The sequence below is a fragment of the Pterocles gutturalis genome, unplaced genomic scaffold (genome assembly GCF_000699245.1).
Source record: "Pterocles gutturalis isolate BGI_N339 unplaced genomic scaffold, ASM69924v1 scaffold23041, whole genome shotgun sequence".
NCBI classification, from domain to species: Eukaryota; Metazoa; Chordata; class Aves; order Pterocliformes; family Pteroclidae; genus Pterocles; species Pterocles gutturalis.
The window spans coordinates 21263-37328 of record NW_010098451.1 but is presented as its reverse complement, the minus strand read 5'-3'; the positions used below and the strand labels follow the sequence as shown (position 1 = coordinate 37328).

At 42.8% G+C, this 16066-nt stretch overlaps 1 protein-coding gene across 1 annotated transcript; it reads left to right on the top strand.

The window, feature by feature from the left end:
* Window positions 1–201: 201 nt before the first annotated feature.
* Window positions 202–3210, top strand: AMER3 (APC membrane recruitment protein 3). Its single transcript, XM_010073070.1, has one exon. It carries the CDS (start codon window positions 202–204, stop codon window positions 3208–3210), a length of 3009 nt encoding a protein of 1002 aa, XP_010071372.1.
* The last annotated feature ends 12856 nt before the right edge of the window (window positions 3211–16066 follow it).

The following is a 16066-nucleotide window of genomic DNA, read 5'->3' as shown; positions in this document are numbered from 1 at the left end:
CCTTCAGTTTCATTCCATCTGTTTCTCATGCAGTGCCATGACACAGTGGTGGAAATTTCTGGTGACAAACTCAATTCTATAATGCTTAATATCCATCCCTTTGTTCTCCATTTGTTTTCAAATTTTACAAGTGCTAGACACCAACCTCACAATTTTTTTGTTCTGCTGTTTTCTTTACAGAAACAGATGTGAAGAAGCAGCATGGAGCTCAAGAGAGGAAAAACTTTCATAAAATCCAGTGCGCAACATGAGAAAGTGCCACCGGTGCACACAGTTCCTATTAACAAAGACGATATGGGGAAGGACAAAAAGGCAGCTCTGGAGGGAAACCAAAGTGTAGCTGAAGTCCAGTTGGCATGCTTGGCCACACACAAGAACTACAGATTTTCTACCAGAGCAGCACGGAATGGAGCTGGTGACCACAGCCTGGAAAAATCATCTGGGTCCTCCTACAAACTTGTAAGGAAGAGTAAAACCCACGATTGCGTTGCTGAGGCAGACAAAATGGAGCACTGCAGCCCCAGCAGCAGGGCTTCTGAAGAAGGTTTTTCTGGAAAGGGTAAGAGCAGACTTGTCAATAGCATCAGCTTCTCAGGGGTGTCCAGCTCCAGCAGTTGTGTGGTCAGCCCCAGCCAGTCTGCATGCAGCAGTCAGATGATCGATTACAGGAACTTTGTGCCACAGATGCCTTTTGTACCAGCTGTTGCAAAAACCATACCCAGGAAGAGGATTTCCCTCAAGAGATCTAAGAAAGGGCTCAGAGACATTTTTCATATTAAAAAAACCAAACCAGACAACCTCACATTCCTGGTTGAGAAGGACAAGAACCTGTCCTCTCCAGGCTGCAAGAGTGAGCTGTCTGGGCGTCTTGCAAAATACCTTTTCAAAACCGGAGAGCCGTTTGCAGCTGATTGCTTGTCACAAGACTGCTCAGACAGTGAGCTGCAGTCTGACTCTTCCTACGACTACTGCAACACCCTGTGTGAAGATGTCGCCTCGCTGAAGAGCTTTGACTCGCTCACTGGCTGTGGGGAAATCTTTGCTGATGAGAGCTCTGCTCACTTGGAGCTAGAGAGCAGCAAAGAAGTTCTGCTGAGACGAAGCAAGCACAAAGACAGCCCTGTCATGGGCTCCTTCCAAGGGGGTGTGGAGCAGCTGGCCTCTCCTGGCCAGAATGAGACCGTTGAATTTGCAAAGTTTTGGGACAATATCAACAAATCAGTGAGGCTACATCAGAGTGCTCTGTTTGACAAGAAGTTACAAAAGGTACCCGGTCCTGATGGGGAAAAGGCTAGAAGCCAGGCTGCTGCATCTGTGACAGAGCCTCAAGTGTCACCTGACAAACATAGTGACAATTCCAAAGAGAGCTCCAGAGAAACAGGAACACCAAAAAGTGACAACCAGGAATCCACATCCACAAGTGATGAAGGCTACTATGATTCATTGTCTCCTGCACAAGATGATGAAATGAAGGAAGCTCAGACCCCTGGGGTTCCAGGTAGATTTCCAAGAGAAAGCTACAGTGGAGATGCCCTTTATGAGCTTTTCTATGACCCAAATGAAGTCAAAATAAACCCAGTCCTGGACGATGACTTGTGCACAACTGAAAGCATTTCAGAACAAGCCATTGAAATCCCTTTGTCCATTTACAGCTTTCATGTTGGAGCTGAGGAGAACATGGCCTCCCAACCAACTCTAGACATTATCAGCCAGGGTTTTTTCCACAGCACATGGAAAGGTAAAGAATGTTTGCTAAAGCTTTGCGATACTGAGCTTTCACTGACTATGGGGATAATAAACTGGCTGAGAAAACACTCGGGACTTGTTTCCTCCCCTGACTCTCTTCAGAGTCCTCAATCACAGCTAGAAAAGTCTAACGATTCATCGATCTTGCCCAGCCCCAGTCCAGAGCAGAAAGTGAGCACAGAAGCTCAGCAGGAGAAATCAAGCAAGGAAGAAACTAATACATTTAACCTACACTTGTCTTTGGATGAAAGCAAACACGCAAACCAAGCCTCTTCAGGAGATGTTGCTGAAAGAGACCACAGCCTGGACTCTTGCCCTAACACATTTAATCTGGATTTACAAGGAAAGGAAGGGAGTCACTGCAAGGAATCATCTACAGTGCCTGGGACTGTGGAAACCACCAAAGCATCAAGTTATGCACCACAACCATGGGCTAATGGAGACAATCTGCAGATATCTTCAACTGAGAAGGAGAAGGCAACAATTTCAGAAGGATGCAAGACACCTGGAGATAAAAACCTACTGCCAGAAAAGTTGAACGTGGAGAGTGGCTTTCAAAGCTCTGAAAACCCTTCATTCGATGATAATCACGAAGTGGAATCATGTTACTCCTACATGACTGCTGCAACCTCACTCCTGGATCCCCTTGAGAAAGAGGACAGAAATAAACCAATGTATCACTCTCTCTCAATTTCCTGTGACAAACCACTGCAGCCTCTTACTCTCAGACACTTCCAGAGCTACATTAGCCCCACATCAATGGAGAGCAGCACTAATATAGTACAGCTCTTAGAGCACTGTGTAACACAAGTGGCATCATTAAAAATCAGCTATGAAAACAAGCACCTGGAAGACAAATGCATTGGGAATGAAATGAACAATATTATTCATAAGATGTCTCAGTACAAAAATAAGTTATTATTGCAAAATGAGTGCAACTGCATTGTTCAAAATCCAGAATATTCAAGTATTCCTAGCACAAACCAATGCAACTATGAGACAAGTTTCCAATCCAGCAGTCTGTATCATTTGAAGCAAAATGGGGAGCAAATTTGCTCTGAAGATCAGAAAAGTAGAGCAAAAATCCTAGATGAGATCACTAGAAGCAAGATAAATTTTGACTATGCCCAGCTAAATAATCAAGCACTCTCTTATTTAAAAGACTTTACATTTGATATCAGTCCAAGTGACTCTGTCTCTCCTACAACTCTTAGTAGACCAACATTTTTACCTCTCTTTAACTCTGTCTGCTCAGACATACCTGCTACTTTTTCCCAAGCTTCATACAGCACCACTGCCTCTCTAGCAGACACGCTGCAGCCCAAGGAGGGCAAGCAGGGCAGCCCAGGGCCATGGAGTTATGCAGAGACCCCCTGCAGGGGCCTGGCTGGAGGGTGCGGTCTGTCCCCTCACCCAGAGACAGCAACCCTGGACACAGCAGTGACAGGGAAGAACCACCCATAACACACCTGCATCGAGAAGGTGAGTGCTTATGGGAAGCCTGAAATTAAATGTGAAATAAGTAACATCTGTTGTCTTTTAACAGAGGGACACATATGGCAGCACAGTCTGATACATACTCAGGGTTTCTGTTTTTCAGTTTTCATTGTTCTTAACCTCCACTTCAGTGTGGTTCTTAAGAGTAATCAGAATTTAAATTACACAATTGCCCAAACCAGGGGCCACATATAGCAGGTATTGCATTCACTGAGTCTTAAAACTCCCATGCAAAGGTTGAAGCCTTATCTTCTAGCCAGGTGGAAGTTTTCACACCAGCTGAAGCAGGGAAAATTTTTCCTTCTCCCACACGAGGATCCATCACGTTTGAAACAACACTGTGGATATGACTGCCTGGCCACAGACTGCAGGCAGCATTCAGTTCAGATTCCTCACTACCAGCTCATGAAATGCTTTTGCTACGTAGTGACAGCATACAAATTGTGCCTGGCTTCCCTTCTGGAGTGATAACTGGGTGTTAGACAGAGTTCTCTACTGGAGATGTGTGAGCTGCTACACAGGGGGTCACATGAGAAAGCCAGAGATCTGCAATGTTAAGTCACAAGGCAGACAGACGCGCTGTCCTGCAGTTGTATACATACAGTGCACCCTCAAGCACAAGGGAAAGCCCACAATATGATGCTGCTGCTGCTAAGTGTACCAAAAGCATGTTCTTCCCAACAGGGTTGCAAGCCTCAAGTCCCTCTCCAGCAGGTGCAGCTGGCCTCCAGCCAAACAGCATTGTGGCGGAGCAAGAGCTGAAGCCAAGGCATGCTCCACATGCAAGGCTTGGCAGGATTCTCAAGAGAGGGATTATAGGGTCTGCGCTATGCACCTGAAGATTTTGAAAATCCTTGAGCCACACTTATGTAGTATAGGGAGATCCAGAATTTGGTCTCTGATATGGGGTAAGAAACACCTCTGCTGTACAACAGGAAAAGCTGCCCAAGTACGCTGGTTCAGATTTGCCGGTCACACAAGGCTTCAGTCCAGAGCAGATACTTTTTGTACAGACTGCTCTAACTACGCCAAAATCCTCTGTCCTTCAGTTGCTGAGAATTTGAGGAATCTGTCCTAGAAATGTAAAAGCTGTGTAAATTCTCTATCATGCACCCTGGCAAATGTGACAGATTGGCTGGAGTCTGCCCAGCCCTGGCACTCTGAGAAGGAGCCTTTGGAGGTGGTGGAAGATGGAGAGGAGGCTGCAGCAAGGGTCAGGATAGAGAACTGAGGAACAGCAGCACATCATTGAACAGGGACACCCAGGGAACACAACACTTCACAGAATTCTCTGGCTCTTGTTGCTCACAGCAGTGTGTCTGCTTTCTGATCATCTCTAAAGGCTTCCCAAGCAGCACAAACTAAAAAGGACAGTGTTTCTCTCTGCATAAGGCAAAAACATCCTTACATTTTCAAGTCTTGGGAGATTCAGCCACCTGCTTTGCTATTTACATCTTTGTAAAAGTTCCCTTCCCCACTAACAAGTCTCCCATTGCAGGGAGAGATATTTTTCAGGGGTCTGCATGAAGTTAAGGGCCAAAGACTGTCAGTCTTCAATACCCTTTACTAACACACCATATAGTTATAACCTGTTCATCAGTGAACTACGTCTTCCTCTAGTGAAAGGAGTCATTTTGGTTTTTTCCATTTTTGTTGCAAACTATGCTGACTAGCAAGTCACCCCTTCTTGTGTCACCAGATTTTTGGGCAGAACTTGCCATTCAAGCATACACCATAGTCCTTATAGCTACTTGCCTCTACGGGATTATTTCTGAAAGCAAAAATTTGGTGCAGGGAAGGAAAGGTTTTGTGGTCACAGCCAGCACATGTAAGAAACCAGTGCTAGGCACAGCTTTTTGGGGTTAGAACAGCAGATCAGTGTCTGCATTGGCCTGACATTTTTAGTTTGTTGTGAACATGAGTCTACAGGGTACTGCTAAGAATATCCCTGCCTTCGCAGGCTAGGAACGCGCAAGGAGATTCTAATTTTGAGGAGTCACTTGCTTTCTGGTAAGTACGGAATAGGGAGCCATAGCTGCTGTGACTGTCACAAGCGGTAACAGACTGTGTCGTTACACCGTACAAGACATAGTGCAAGCAGACATTGCTGGACTTGGGGCACTTTCTACTGCATTGCATCGAATAGCAGCTGCTATATGCCACCATGTGTCAGTACTGCTAATACCTGCAGTGGCAGGAATGTGACAGTTCATATGCTATCTCCTGAGTCCCAGAGAGAAGAAAACTCAGGGTTTTTTCAAAAGGGATCTGCTGATTTTTGATAGAGGTTTCTCTATCTATAAAATCAATGCAATTTTAAAATATAGATAGGATTTGCATATTCATAAAGTGACTTTGAGGAATGGTCTCATTTAAAGGAATCATTTCACTACAGGGTTGCTGTTTGTTACAATTTCTTACAGAAAAATAATGTAGACAATAATTAGAATGTCATTTAACATGGTTAAAAGAAATGGCTGTGGTGACATATAAACACTGCCATGTGACTGAGTTTTCCTACACAGTGTGTTCTTGTCTGCCCACATTAACAGATGGCCTACAGCTTTGCCGGAAATTTTAATTTTTTTTTGAAGGTGACTCAGGATCTCTGCCTTAATCACGGGGATGGTAGTGTCAGAGAGGCAACATACAAACCTGGTGTCACCTCTGAATCCATGGAGACAGACATCATTGAGAAACACTCCTACGCTAGACATGACTGTGCAAACCCCATGAAGAATGTGCCAAGGTTCACTGTTTTAAAATGGCATACTCAGGACCTGTGAGAGAAGTGACAGATCCAGAGGTGGCTCCTGCTTTGTCCCTCAGAACAAATGCTGCATGAGCAGCTCCAATGCAGCCCCTGCTCCTCCCATCGACTCCCAGGCCTGACCTGGAGGAGCTGGGAAGAAGGTCAACCTTCTTGCCACTTATCACAGGGCAGAGGAAAAGATTATATCAAAAGCCATTACGATTTCTGTGTTTTCTCATCACATCTCTGTATGTCCCAGTACCCACAATAACAAAAGAGCCTATCCCCTCTGCTCCAGCTAGTGTGCAGGGTTCCCCTGAGCTGTGCGTGGCTCCAGGGCTTCTCTACCCTGCTGAACATGGATGCACAACTCTGATGAAGAATGGTGCATGAGGCGCCAGTCCCAGCTCCTCTTTTCTTCCTGCCTGGCATTTTAGAGAGAAATTTGCAGATGCCTCATATTTGAGTTCACCTGGAATTTGAATCCTGATGGTAAAGGAACCCCAGCAGCAAATTACATCCTTACATGGGGATATAAAAGGGTTGTGTAGAAGGTAGAAATTACCAGTAGGAAGTGCAATGAAAGGCATAATTCTTATTCTTCAGTAGTGAAAGGCTAGGACATAGGACGTTAATTCAATCCATCCCCTGAATATGGGGACAATTCCTAGATTTGTATATTCATGGACTACAGAAACCAAGAGGCAGAAGTTTGTGCTTTTCGACCAGATGTTTTCCAGCAGGAAACTCTTCCTCCTCAACAAGGGAACACTGGCCTAGAGCAGTGCATTGAGATATCTTTTTCTGATCATTAAAATTTCTGGAACTGACCAAACAGGCAGGCAACACTCCATGTCATAGCAACTGGACACAAAAGTCTCTGCAAACAACAGTGTTTCAGACCACGGAGCCATTTCTACCACTTACCATGGTTTGAGCTGTGTCTTCTGTTAACTGCTAGATGTGGCAGAGCAACAAAAACACACGTGCTCCCAACAATATGTGCTTGCTTCATTCAAATGTTGAACTGACACATTATGCAGCAGTTGAAGCTTTTGGATGTGTTTCAGTGATAGCACTAAAAGGAGCGTATTGCAATAAGCTTGGCCTCAGGTCAGAAAAAAATAGATAACTGTCAATCAAAGAGGGATTGCCATAATAGATAGGGCAGCTGTAGATAAAAAAAGACAGTATGGCATACGTCACTGCTGTTATCAAGGAACTGAGATTCAGAAGCAGATAAAATACAGCCTACAAAGTGGCAGAGGAATGTGACAAAGTGGCAGAGGAGTGTGTATCTGATCCTCACCAACTTAAGGGCTACTCACAGTCAAGGCAATTTCTGTAATGTTTTTTTCCCCTGCTGGTTCAAGTTTATTCCCTCCATCTTAAATAAGGTTGCATTTCTCCCAGACAGATATTTCTCTATCTGCCAGGCATAGGGAAGGCACACAGCAGTATTTGGATTTGATAAAAAGGAAAAGCAGAATGGAGCCTCATCTGCATATAGGCAATTATTTGATAAACTACGGTATTATTTCTCAAAATGGACAGAGAGATGCCTTAATAGGTGAAAAAATAAAGGCAGAATTACTCTTCACAAAGCACGGAAAGAGTATGGTAACTCATTCAAAGCCTGGGGTAAGAAATCTGTATATTTCCATGCTCCCTCCATGGCATAGCAAAGAGGTCCTCTCTCAAGTCTCATACGATAAAATGTAAAAACAATAAGATGCAGAGATGGCCAGAACATTTTCTGCATTAGAAATGCCTCTGGCTCTGAAACATACACCTTTATAATGTGAATTGCCCAGTCATCTTGCACTGAACCAGCTGTTGAAATCCCATCTGACAGTCCCCCAGCCACACACACACGCAGGCACATACACACACTCTCCTGTTCAGACAAATGCATCACAAAGTACAAATGTACTGTTTGTCACGTATGGTACCACAAAATCACAGAGCAGGGAGACAGAGGGGACAGGCCACTGCCTCTCCTAACACATTTGGTTGTTAGTCACCATGTGCCCAGATACTTGGGCTAAATGCTAAATTAAACAATTTTCTCCTTCATTAAACACTGTTGCTTCTGGACTTGGCTGTGTCTCACTGTACTGTCTTCGTGGGACTTTGTCATCAATGCTTACTCTACCCAAAATCAGAATCCTATCAGGAAGAAGAAATCTCCAGCTCATTTGCTAGAGAAGGGTTTTTTTCAACACTTATCAGCACAGATGATCTCTTAAATGGCAGATGCACTATGGTGTTGTTAAATGTGTTTCATTTTAAAACTGAAGAAATTGATTTGCTGCTTTACTCGCTATTGCAGTAGGAGGGTTTCCATGGATACAGTCTTATACTGACTCTATTTTTCCCCTGTTGACAGCAGTACAGAAAGCTAAATTCTCGTCTTCATTGCACCAGCATAAATTTGAAACCAGAGGAACGATTCCCAGATTTAGCCCTGAGAACAGAAGTTGTCTCCCAGTCCCCTTCAGCCTTGAATTTGTGATTGTCCGGGGGTGGCGATGGAGGGGAAAAAAGAAAACAGTTTCTGTGGACAGCAGCATGGGCTGAGGGACAAGATATATGAAACGAACACAGCATCTTTGTATAAGAAACAAGGAGAAGTCAAGGCAAAATGCAAACAAATTAACTGCTTATTCAGAGGCTTAGTGTCTTGCCTGACACTTAACTGCAAAAATACCAGTCAGATTTTGGCTGTAGAAGTTTGGCTATAGAAGACCTTATAATTATCTACATGAGACTGGGCCAAATATCACCCCATTTGTTTAAACGAAGGGATTAATCAGTTGTTACCATCCTGAAGAAAACCTGCTTCACTTCCGTTTTGCTGTGATGGCCGGGAAGGCATAAGGGTGGGAAGAAGGGGGAAGTGAGAGACTAGTAGCCAGCTACAGAGCAGGCTGCTTCATTCAAACAGGAGAGAATCTTGCCCCATCTGGAGTTCAGTGATGGAGACACTGAACGCAAAGCAGATCCTCAGCTTGAGAACGCTCTGTACAAATCTGATGGCATTTATACTCACCAGCCAGCAAGTAAAGAAGAGTAGGAGGAAGAGCCTGGTAACCTCAGCTTTTTTGACCTCAAGTGTAAAACTTCTGGGTCTGTTACCCCATCTGAATATGGAAAGAGGGGCAGAACCAGCATCCTCCAAACAACACTACATCCTACCTCTGCTAACAGGCTGCAGTAGGTGCTTGGAAAAGGAATGTCAGAAACAGGGCAAATAGAGAATTTTGAAACCTGAAATAACCAACCTCCCATCTTCTGGCAAGCAGCACTTTCTCAGATAGACAGTGGCTCCTCCTAGATGTCTGGGTTTAGCGCTTCCTCTTCCAAACTTAAGCATATGAACTTCAAAGCCTTCTAATTTGTGTTATGAACCTCTGGTTTGTTTAGTGTGTGTCTTTCAGACACCTCTTAAAATAAGATGTCTATGGTGCGGTTTATATCAATTTTGCTTTGTAAAGCTTCCAAGATATTCCTTTTGCATTTCCTCCTTTTCTGACATCTATTTGTCTCCAAAACAGGCACTGTCCCTTTTATGGCCTGGCAACACTTGGGAGATTATGGACACTGTAGTGATTGTATATTCAGGGCAGAGGCCACGCTTCAGTATGTAAGTCTGTGATCTCTGTGTAAACAATGGCTGATAGTCCAGGGAGATAGAAAGCACAGAAATCCTCAACACCTGTAGATTTTCTGCATTTTTCCAAAACAAAACCCCACCCGAACCAAAACATTTTAAATCTGCCTAAAGTAAGACCAAAAAATTTGATGATCACAGTGAAAGGCATGAAGCACTGCTATCATAACCAGTGCTCATGAACAGTAGCACAAGAAACGCCCAAAATGAACACAGTTCCCCATCAGGCCTTATGGAAGGCTGTTCTGTTTTAAACGAATGCTCCTTGTCAGTTCTCCAGGAAAGCCTAGGCTGTATACATCTGGTGTGGCGAGTTTCTTATGCCACTCAAAGCATGGGGACTGCATCTCATTTACAACATTGGAAGGTGAGAAAGACATTTGCAGTTCTTGGACAGCAATACAGATCAGGATAGAGAGAAGCAAAAAACGTACTGTACAGTAGAGTTTTCCTATGGAGTAAGGAATTAAATCTCAGCCTCTCTTGGCATGCACTGTGGCAGGCCTATTCAGGTAAAGGTTAAAAGATCGTGTGGCACTTAATGATAGTGGCAGCCAGTGATGACAACTGCACAAATGGCACCATGATATTGCAGCCCATGAGTTTATCTCTTCCCACAATCAGCTATCCTCTCCTTTGAGGTGATTATATCATCCAAGGGGAAACTGTCAGTCTGCAGGACAAGACACACGGAAGATTACTGGAGATCCAAGAAAAAGGAAGATCCTCTTTATCCCTATTTCTGATTGAGCAATTCTCAGTTCACAACAGAGAACAAGGTAGGAAAATGCAGGTCATACTGCCCCATTCCAAAGTGACCTCTTTTTCCCTTCATGGCAACTTTCCCTCTAACTTGCCCCAGACAGGCTCTTTCCTCTCACATGCCGAGCCTACTTCAAAACCTGTTTCCTTTTCCCACATGCCTGCCAAGGTGACACCTCCTTGCAGCTCGTTACCCCTCCCAGACAATTCTCCCCACCCTCAAAAGCCCTGAAAGCCTTCCTCAGGCAGGCAGCCTCCTTCCCAGGCTCATAAAATCCCTACATCCACACCACGCTGGCTCAGTCCGAAGCAGTGAGCAACAGCTAGGAAAGGGATTTCACACAAAGGAAGCAAGGCCATAATTAGAACTGGTCCTTTGCTATCACAGGCTCCTCTCCTCCTCCTCATTTCATTCTGCAAGGGAAATGTGCTCACTCTGCATAATCCCAACCTGCAACATGTTGTAAATGATTATGTGCAAAATGAAAATCAAGTGCTCAGTGCACTTTGAGAGCAGACAGGCTTGCACTGCACCCACAGTGCCATGCCTGCAAAACCCGCCCAAGCTCTGTTTAACTCCAACAGCAGCCACGCAACTGAGCCTTGGGTTCTGTGCTGTGCATTAATAGAGGTGCAGGTGGTAACTGAAGGACACAGGGATGGGGAAATCACAACCTAAGATTAGGCAAGATTAAGGATTTTTGTTCTCCCACCCAATCCCTTTGTTATGTTTTTCTATCTCACAGCCAACAGAGGGGAAAAAATCAAGCCAAGGTGGCTTCTGGGCTGTGATACACAACAAGGGAGATGTTTGCAGAGAAATCAATGGCAAAACAAATTCCATCTGACTTCAGTAAGGATGGAGAGGGAGCCTTATTTACAGCAGGAGACACTAGACAAAACACTGCATCAGAAATTTTCACAGCTCCAGCTTTTCAAGAGAGATCGAGCCCTCTGTTTTCAACTGCACATTAAGAAAATATTAAATTGGGTGTTAGCCTTAATTAACCCTGGTGCAGCTGCATTTCTGAAATAAGGGAAGGTTGTATTTTACACAAACATCAAATGGGGCTTGTCAGCAGAAGGAAAAACATTGAGGAAAAGGAGCAGCTCTCCCATCTGTGTACTTTAAATAGAGGATGCAGCAATTTGTGGCTCTTGGAGAAATACAAGCTCAATCTCCTTCCTTACCCATTCTATCTTCCCTTGAACATACAGGCAAGTTGGGGTTTGCTCTGAAAGAAAGCACAAGTAGACTGTTGCTATAGCAACCAACTCCCTGAAAACTGTTTATAATTAAGATGGTGGTCTAACCGCCTACAAAATCCATCTTGCAAAACCTCCAATTTTACAGCTTCCCAAGTAACAAGTGAATGTTTTTACAGTGAGTCTATCTGATCAGGGCAAGGTTGGGCAAGTTAGTATGTAGTGTGATTAGGTATTTGGAAGCAGTTTGCTACTGAGATAGAAAAAGATACCAGGAAACAGCAGGGTTGCAATTTAATGCTTTTTTGCTAGATTTCTTAAAGCTTTCAATCAATAGCAAGACAGTGTTTGAATCACCTCAGCTCTCAAAAGTACTCTTCAACTGTAATCTGTAAAATTTTCAACACCTAATGAATCATACTTACAAATTTAAAAATGCCCTTAGCTTTTTTTCACAATTCAAAAGCTGTTTTACTTTAAAATCACGTAACAAAACAAATAAATAATTTTTGTTAGAGAAAGGTATATTAGTTTTCTCTTCCGTGTTTATTAGAGATGATAGCTAGAGTGTATGACTGAGTGCAATCCTTGAAACATAAATTAAGAATGGATGAGGTTCATTTAAAAATGACATTTATTGCCAGTTGAGGGCTGTATAATGCAAGTGATAGAAATGTGAAGGCTTTATGTCATGAGATTTTATAGAGACAAATATATGCACAGACACTTAAAAGGAAGAAAAATGTAAAGATAAAATAAAACATGCAACCCTTCTTCAGGAACACAGCAGAAAAAAAAGGGGCAGTATATGTATTCAAGAAGTGTTGGCTTGGCATTCCTACTTATTCCAGACCAAAATGCACCCATATACAGACCTCAGAAGTGGATTTTAGGTCTCTGATTTTGAAGTTCAGATTAAATTTTAGGAATGTAAATGTCCCAGTATGCTCCTTTGCTCTTCTTTCTCCCTCCAAAAAGTTCTAGGCAAATCTCTTTGAAGCACTGCTAAAGCATCCCCAATGAAATGAATCCACTTTAGTTACTCTCTCAAACAAAAGGACTTTTAAAGTTCCTAATGATATCATAAATAGCCTTGTGCCCCTCGAGTGAAATTTGTATAGTGCTTCATTGGTGGGAAAGAAGTCTAAAAACAAGGTAGAGAATCAGATTAACTGAGAGTTGGCACTAATAAAATAATACCAGAGAGAGACTCTAACAGCCAACCCCACTGCCTATGGCATTAAAGATTACATTTTGGAACCCAGATTCTCTCTGTTGCTCCCTTGACCTCTGAATCTTACACATTTTCTATTATTAAAGATAGCGTACCCATCAGTGTATATAGAAATTGTAATGCCCTTGACCCGCAGTGGTTCAATCTAATAGCCATCAAACTATACAAGCATAAAATGCTGGGGCAACTGATGGTTTCTGTAGTAAGATTAGACTCTCTTACAGCATGTTTTAAATTTACTTAATTAAAGGGCCATTTAGCCTCTGAAATATTAAAAAAAATCCAAAGATGAAGCAGGCTTTTAAAAGAAGTCCAGAGACCAGGCAACTTTCATTTAACTGAATAAAATTTAGTCTAAACATTGGTTGTTCATACTTTACTTCCATTTTCCTACTTTCTGTTTGTTTTATTGGGAAATGTATGTTTTTATCTTTATTTTCTCAATTGTTTTACTAGCCGTGTTCCAACATTTAATAGACCTGTAGTAACTCTAGAGCCCCAAAATGCAAACGGCTGCTCTGCAGTGTTCTTCTGAACCCTCCAAAAATTCTAGATTTCATAATCAGAAAAAGAAGGTTCCACCTTTCTAGTCACCTTCCAATAAAAGCTGCTTCTTTCTAGCTCGGTTCTACCCCTTATCAGTCACTATTGTCTACTGTACCACCGTTCCCATCCTGCTGTTCCTCTCTATGCCTTAATTGTGTTTTAGGGAAACTGTATTTTTGCAAGGCCAAATCCTGTAGCTCATTTTCAGCCTAACAATCAGTAAACACCATTAGGAATTTTGATTGATTTAAACCGATAGGATACTCGTCCTAATACCTGTGGGACTTGCTCAGAAATCAATTTCACTAATCCTCATAATATGTATGCTCATGTGAACTGTACGGCACTGAGCTGTGTTTATCTCCTCAGATCAGCAGAGTAGGATTCCTCCCCGAGCTGAAATGCGACCTGTGCCAGGAGGCACACTATCTTGCTTTATTTGCTAAAAAAAAATTAAAAAGTCTATAATTGCAGTAATTATTATTAGACAGTAACTATTATCGGCCTAATCCTAAGTAGCAGAGTGACCTCAGCTGTATTTTGGCTTCTCTACAGATAGATCATTGAACAAGTTGCCCACACTGTCAGACAGTGCTGGCAAAAAAAAAAAAAAAAAAAAAAAAAGAGGAAAAAAAGAATAATAAGCAGTTTCTCCATTTCTTTGTCTAACATTATACCTTACAGTCTACCAAAAGGAATGGAAAATGAGGAACTTCAAATGAATGTACATAAATCACATGGCTGGATATAGACCGTAATTATGATTTTTCATCTACCAAACATAAAAATCTTTATGCTGAAAGTCAAGTGAATAATAATTCATTACATTCACCCTGGTTATATACTTCAAGCTTTAGCGATAAATTCTTGCAAGGTAGAACCAGTCTCCTGTAGGAACGCACTCAAACTTCACTGCTGCCACCCAGAAAAGGCCTGGGGAACAATGGCAGGAGACAACCATAACAGAACAGCCGGGTTAGTCCTCACCTGTACTGAGAACCAAGCAAGTCAGCAATGAGCAATCAGCGAAGGGAGAAACACAATCCCCTGCAAGCCAGCACCACTTGGCTCAGGCAGGATGAATGTTGTATGCCAGATGGCCCTTTTGGCAATTCAGGAAGCCACTGGTATGATTCCAAAATGGAGGTGGCCAGACCTCCTGCACAGAACTACAGTTATTGTAGCTGAGCTGACACTGAGGAAGTTAAAGGAATGTTGCAACCTGTATAATCTTAAAAAAGGCAATGAAAAATTTTATGAAGTACTGGTACGTGGGAAACCTCAAGTGAAACATTGGCAACAACCTAAGCAGCACAATTTAGCTACCCTATAGGCGCTTCTTTTGTTATACTTCTCAAGATCACATACCTCTTTCCTGCATATGCTGAGGATACACAGGCAGTGTGCGAGACATTTGGTCCTCCCCAGTCAAGACAACAGCAGTCTGTGTGTTCCTATGAGGCATATGTTTCTTCAGGTGCTGACAGCTCTCCACTATTTGGGCTTTTCAGTGCGATGGGAAGACCTGAATTGTAAAAAAACCATAGATAATATGGGCTCTCGGGAGGGCACTGTAGTAGGAGCAAAAGTTTTTTGCATGGAACAGCTTCCATCTGGCCTGGCCTGCTATAGCAGCTAAGAAACCCAGACAAATGCACTTTCTGGGAGAGCACATCACCACACACAGTATGTTCCCACGCATTTACTTTGTGAGGCACCTTAGCTCGCCCTGTATGCACGGTCTGCTTAATCCACAATCTGAGTAACTGCCCACGGATCATGGAGCATTAACTGTAATTGCAAATCCACTGGTCACCCCTGACTCCATGCAGTGATGTGCTGAAAAGCCCTGTTCCCTACAGCGCACAAGCCATGCACCATCTTTTCACATCTCCTTTTCACAATCTGCTTCACTGCCCAGCCGTCACATAGTTTCTTCATGTTAGCAGGTTGGTGGGACAGGGTGGGCACAGACTTTGGCCCAAGAATTACAGTGCTCAAATCAGCTGAATTGTTTAGTCTTTGAGGCCTGTTCTATTAATAAATGCACTGTTTGTCACTGTGATTTCTGATGGAATGCTACTTGTGTTAGAAGAATAAATGCTTCACGTAGCATCCAATTAGCTTGGAAATGTTTTCTGGTTCTTTGCCTAGAAGGACTTAGACAACAGTAGCATTGTTACCAATGAACTGCCCCCTCCTGATGTTGAGTTACAAGAATTAGTGGGTTAGTAAACTAACTGACCTTCTTTTATTTTTTTTTTTAATTACTCATGAAGCTTTTGAAAAATGCTATTAAAATGATATTTTAAATTAACAGCAATTGGGACAGTATGTATTTAGAATACATGAGTTTATTTGCAACTCTGTGGCTTAAACCACGACAGGCACCAAACTATTGTTCAGGAAAAAAAAAAAAACAAGATTCCTATATATATTTTAGACTGGCTTCCCCATTGGGCTGTAACAAATCAGCTCGGTAAACCCAGTCTTTTTAAAGAAAACTGTCTTTTGGCAACTGTAGACCCTGAGCACTCTCCATTAGGATATGGTGCCAAATTTTCATCAGACTCAACCTCTTCACAGTTCTGTGCTACTGCCCTGCTTCTACTGCCTCTTTCACCTTTCTTAGCACTCATTCTTTTCTGCA

What these genes read in the sequence shown, in the direction of transcription:
- AMER3 (XM_010073070.1), top strand. Translation starts at nt 202, where the DNA reads ATGGAGCTCAAGAGAGGAAAAACTTTCATAAAATCCAGTGCGCAACAT.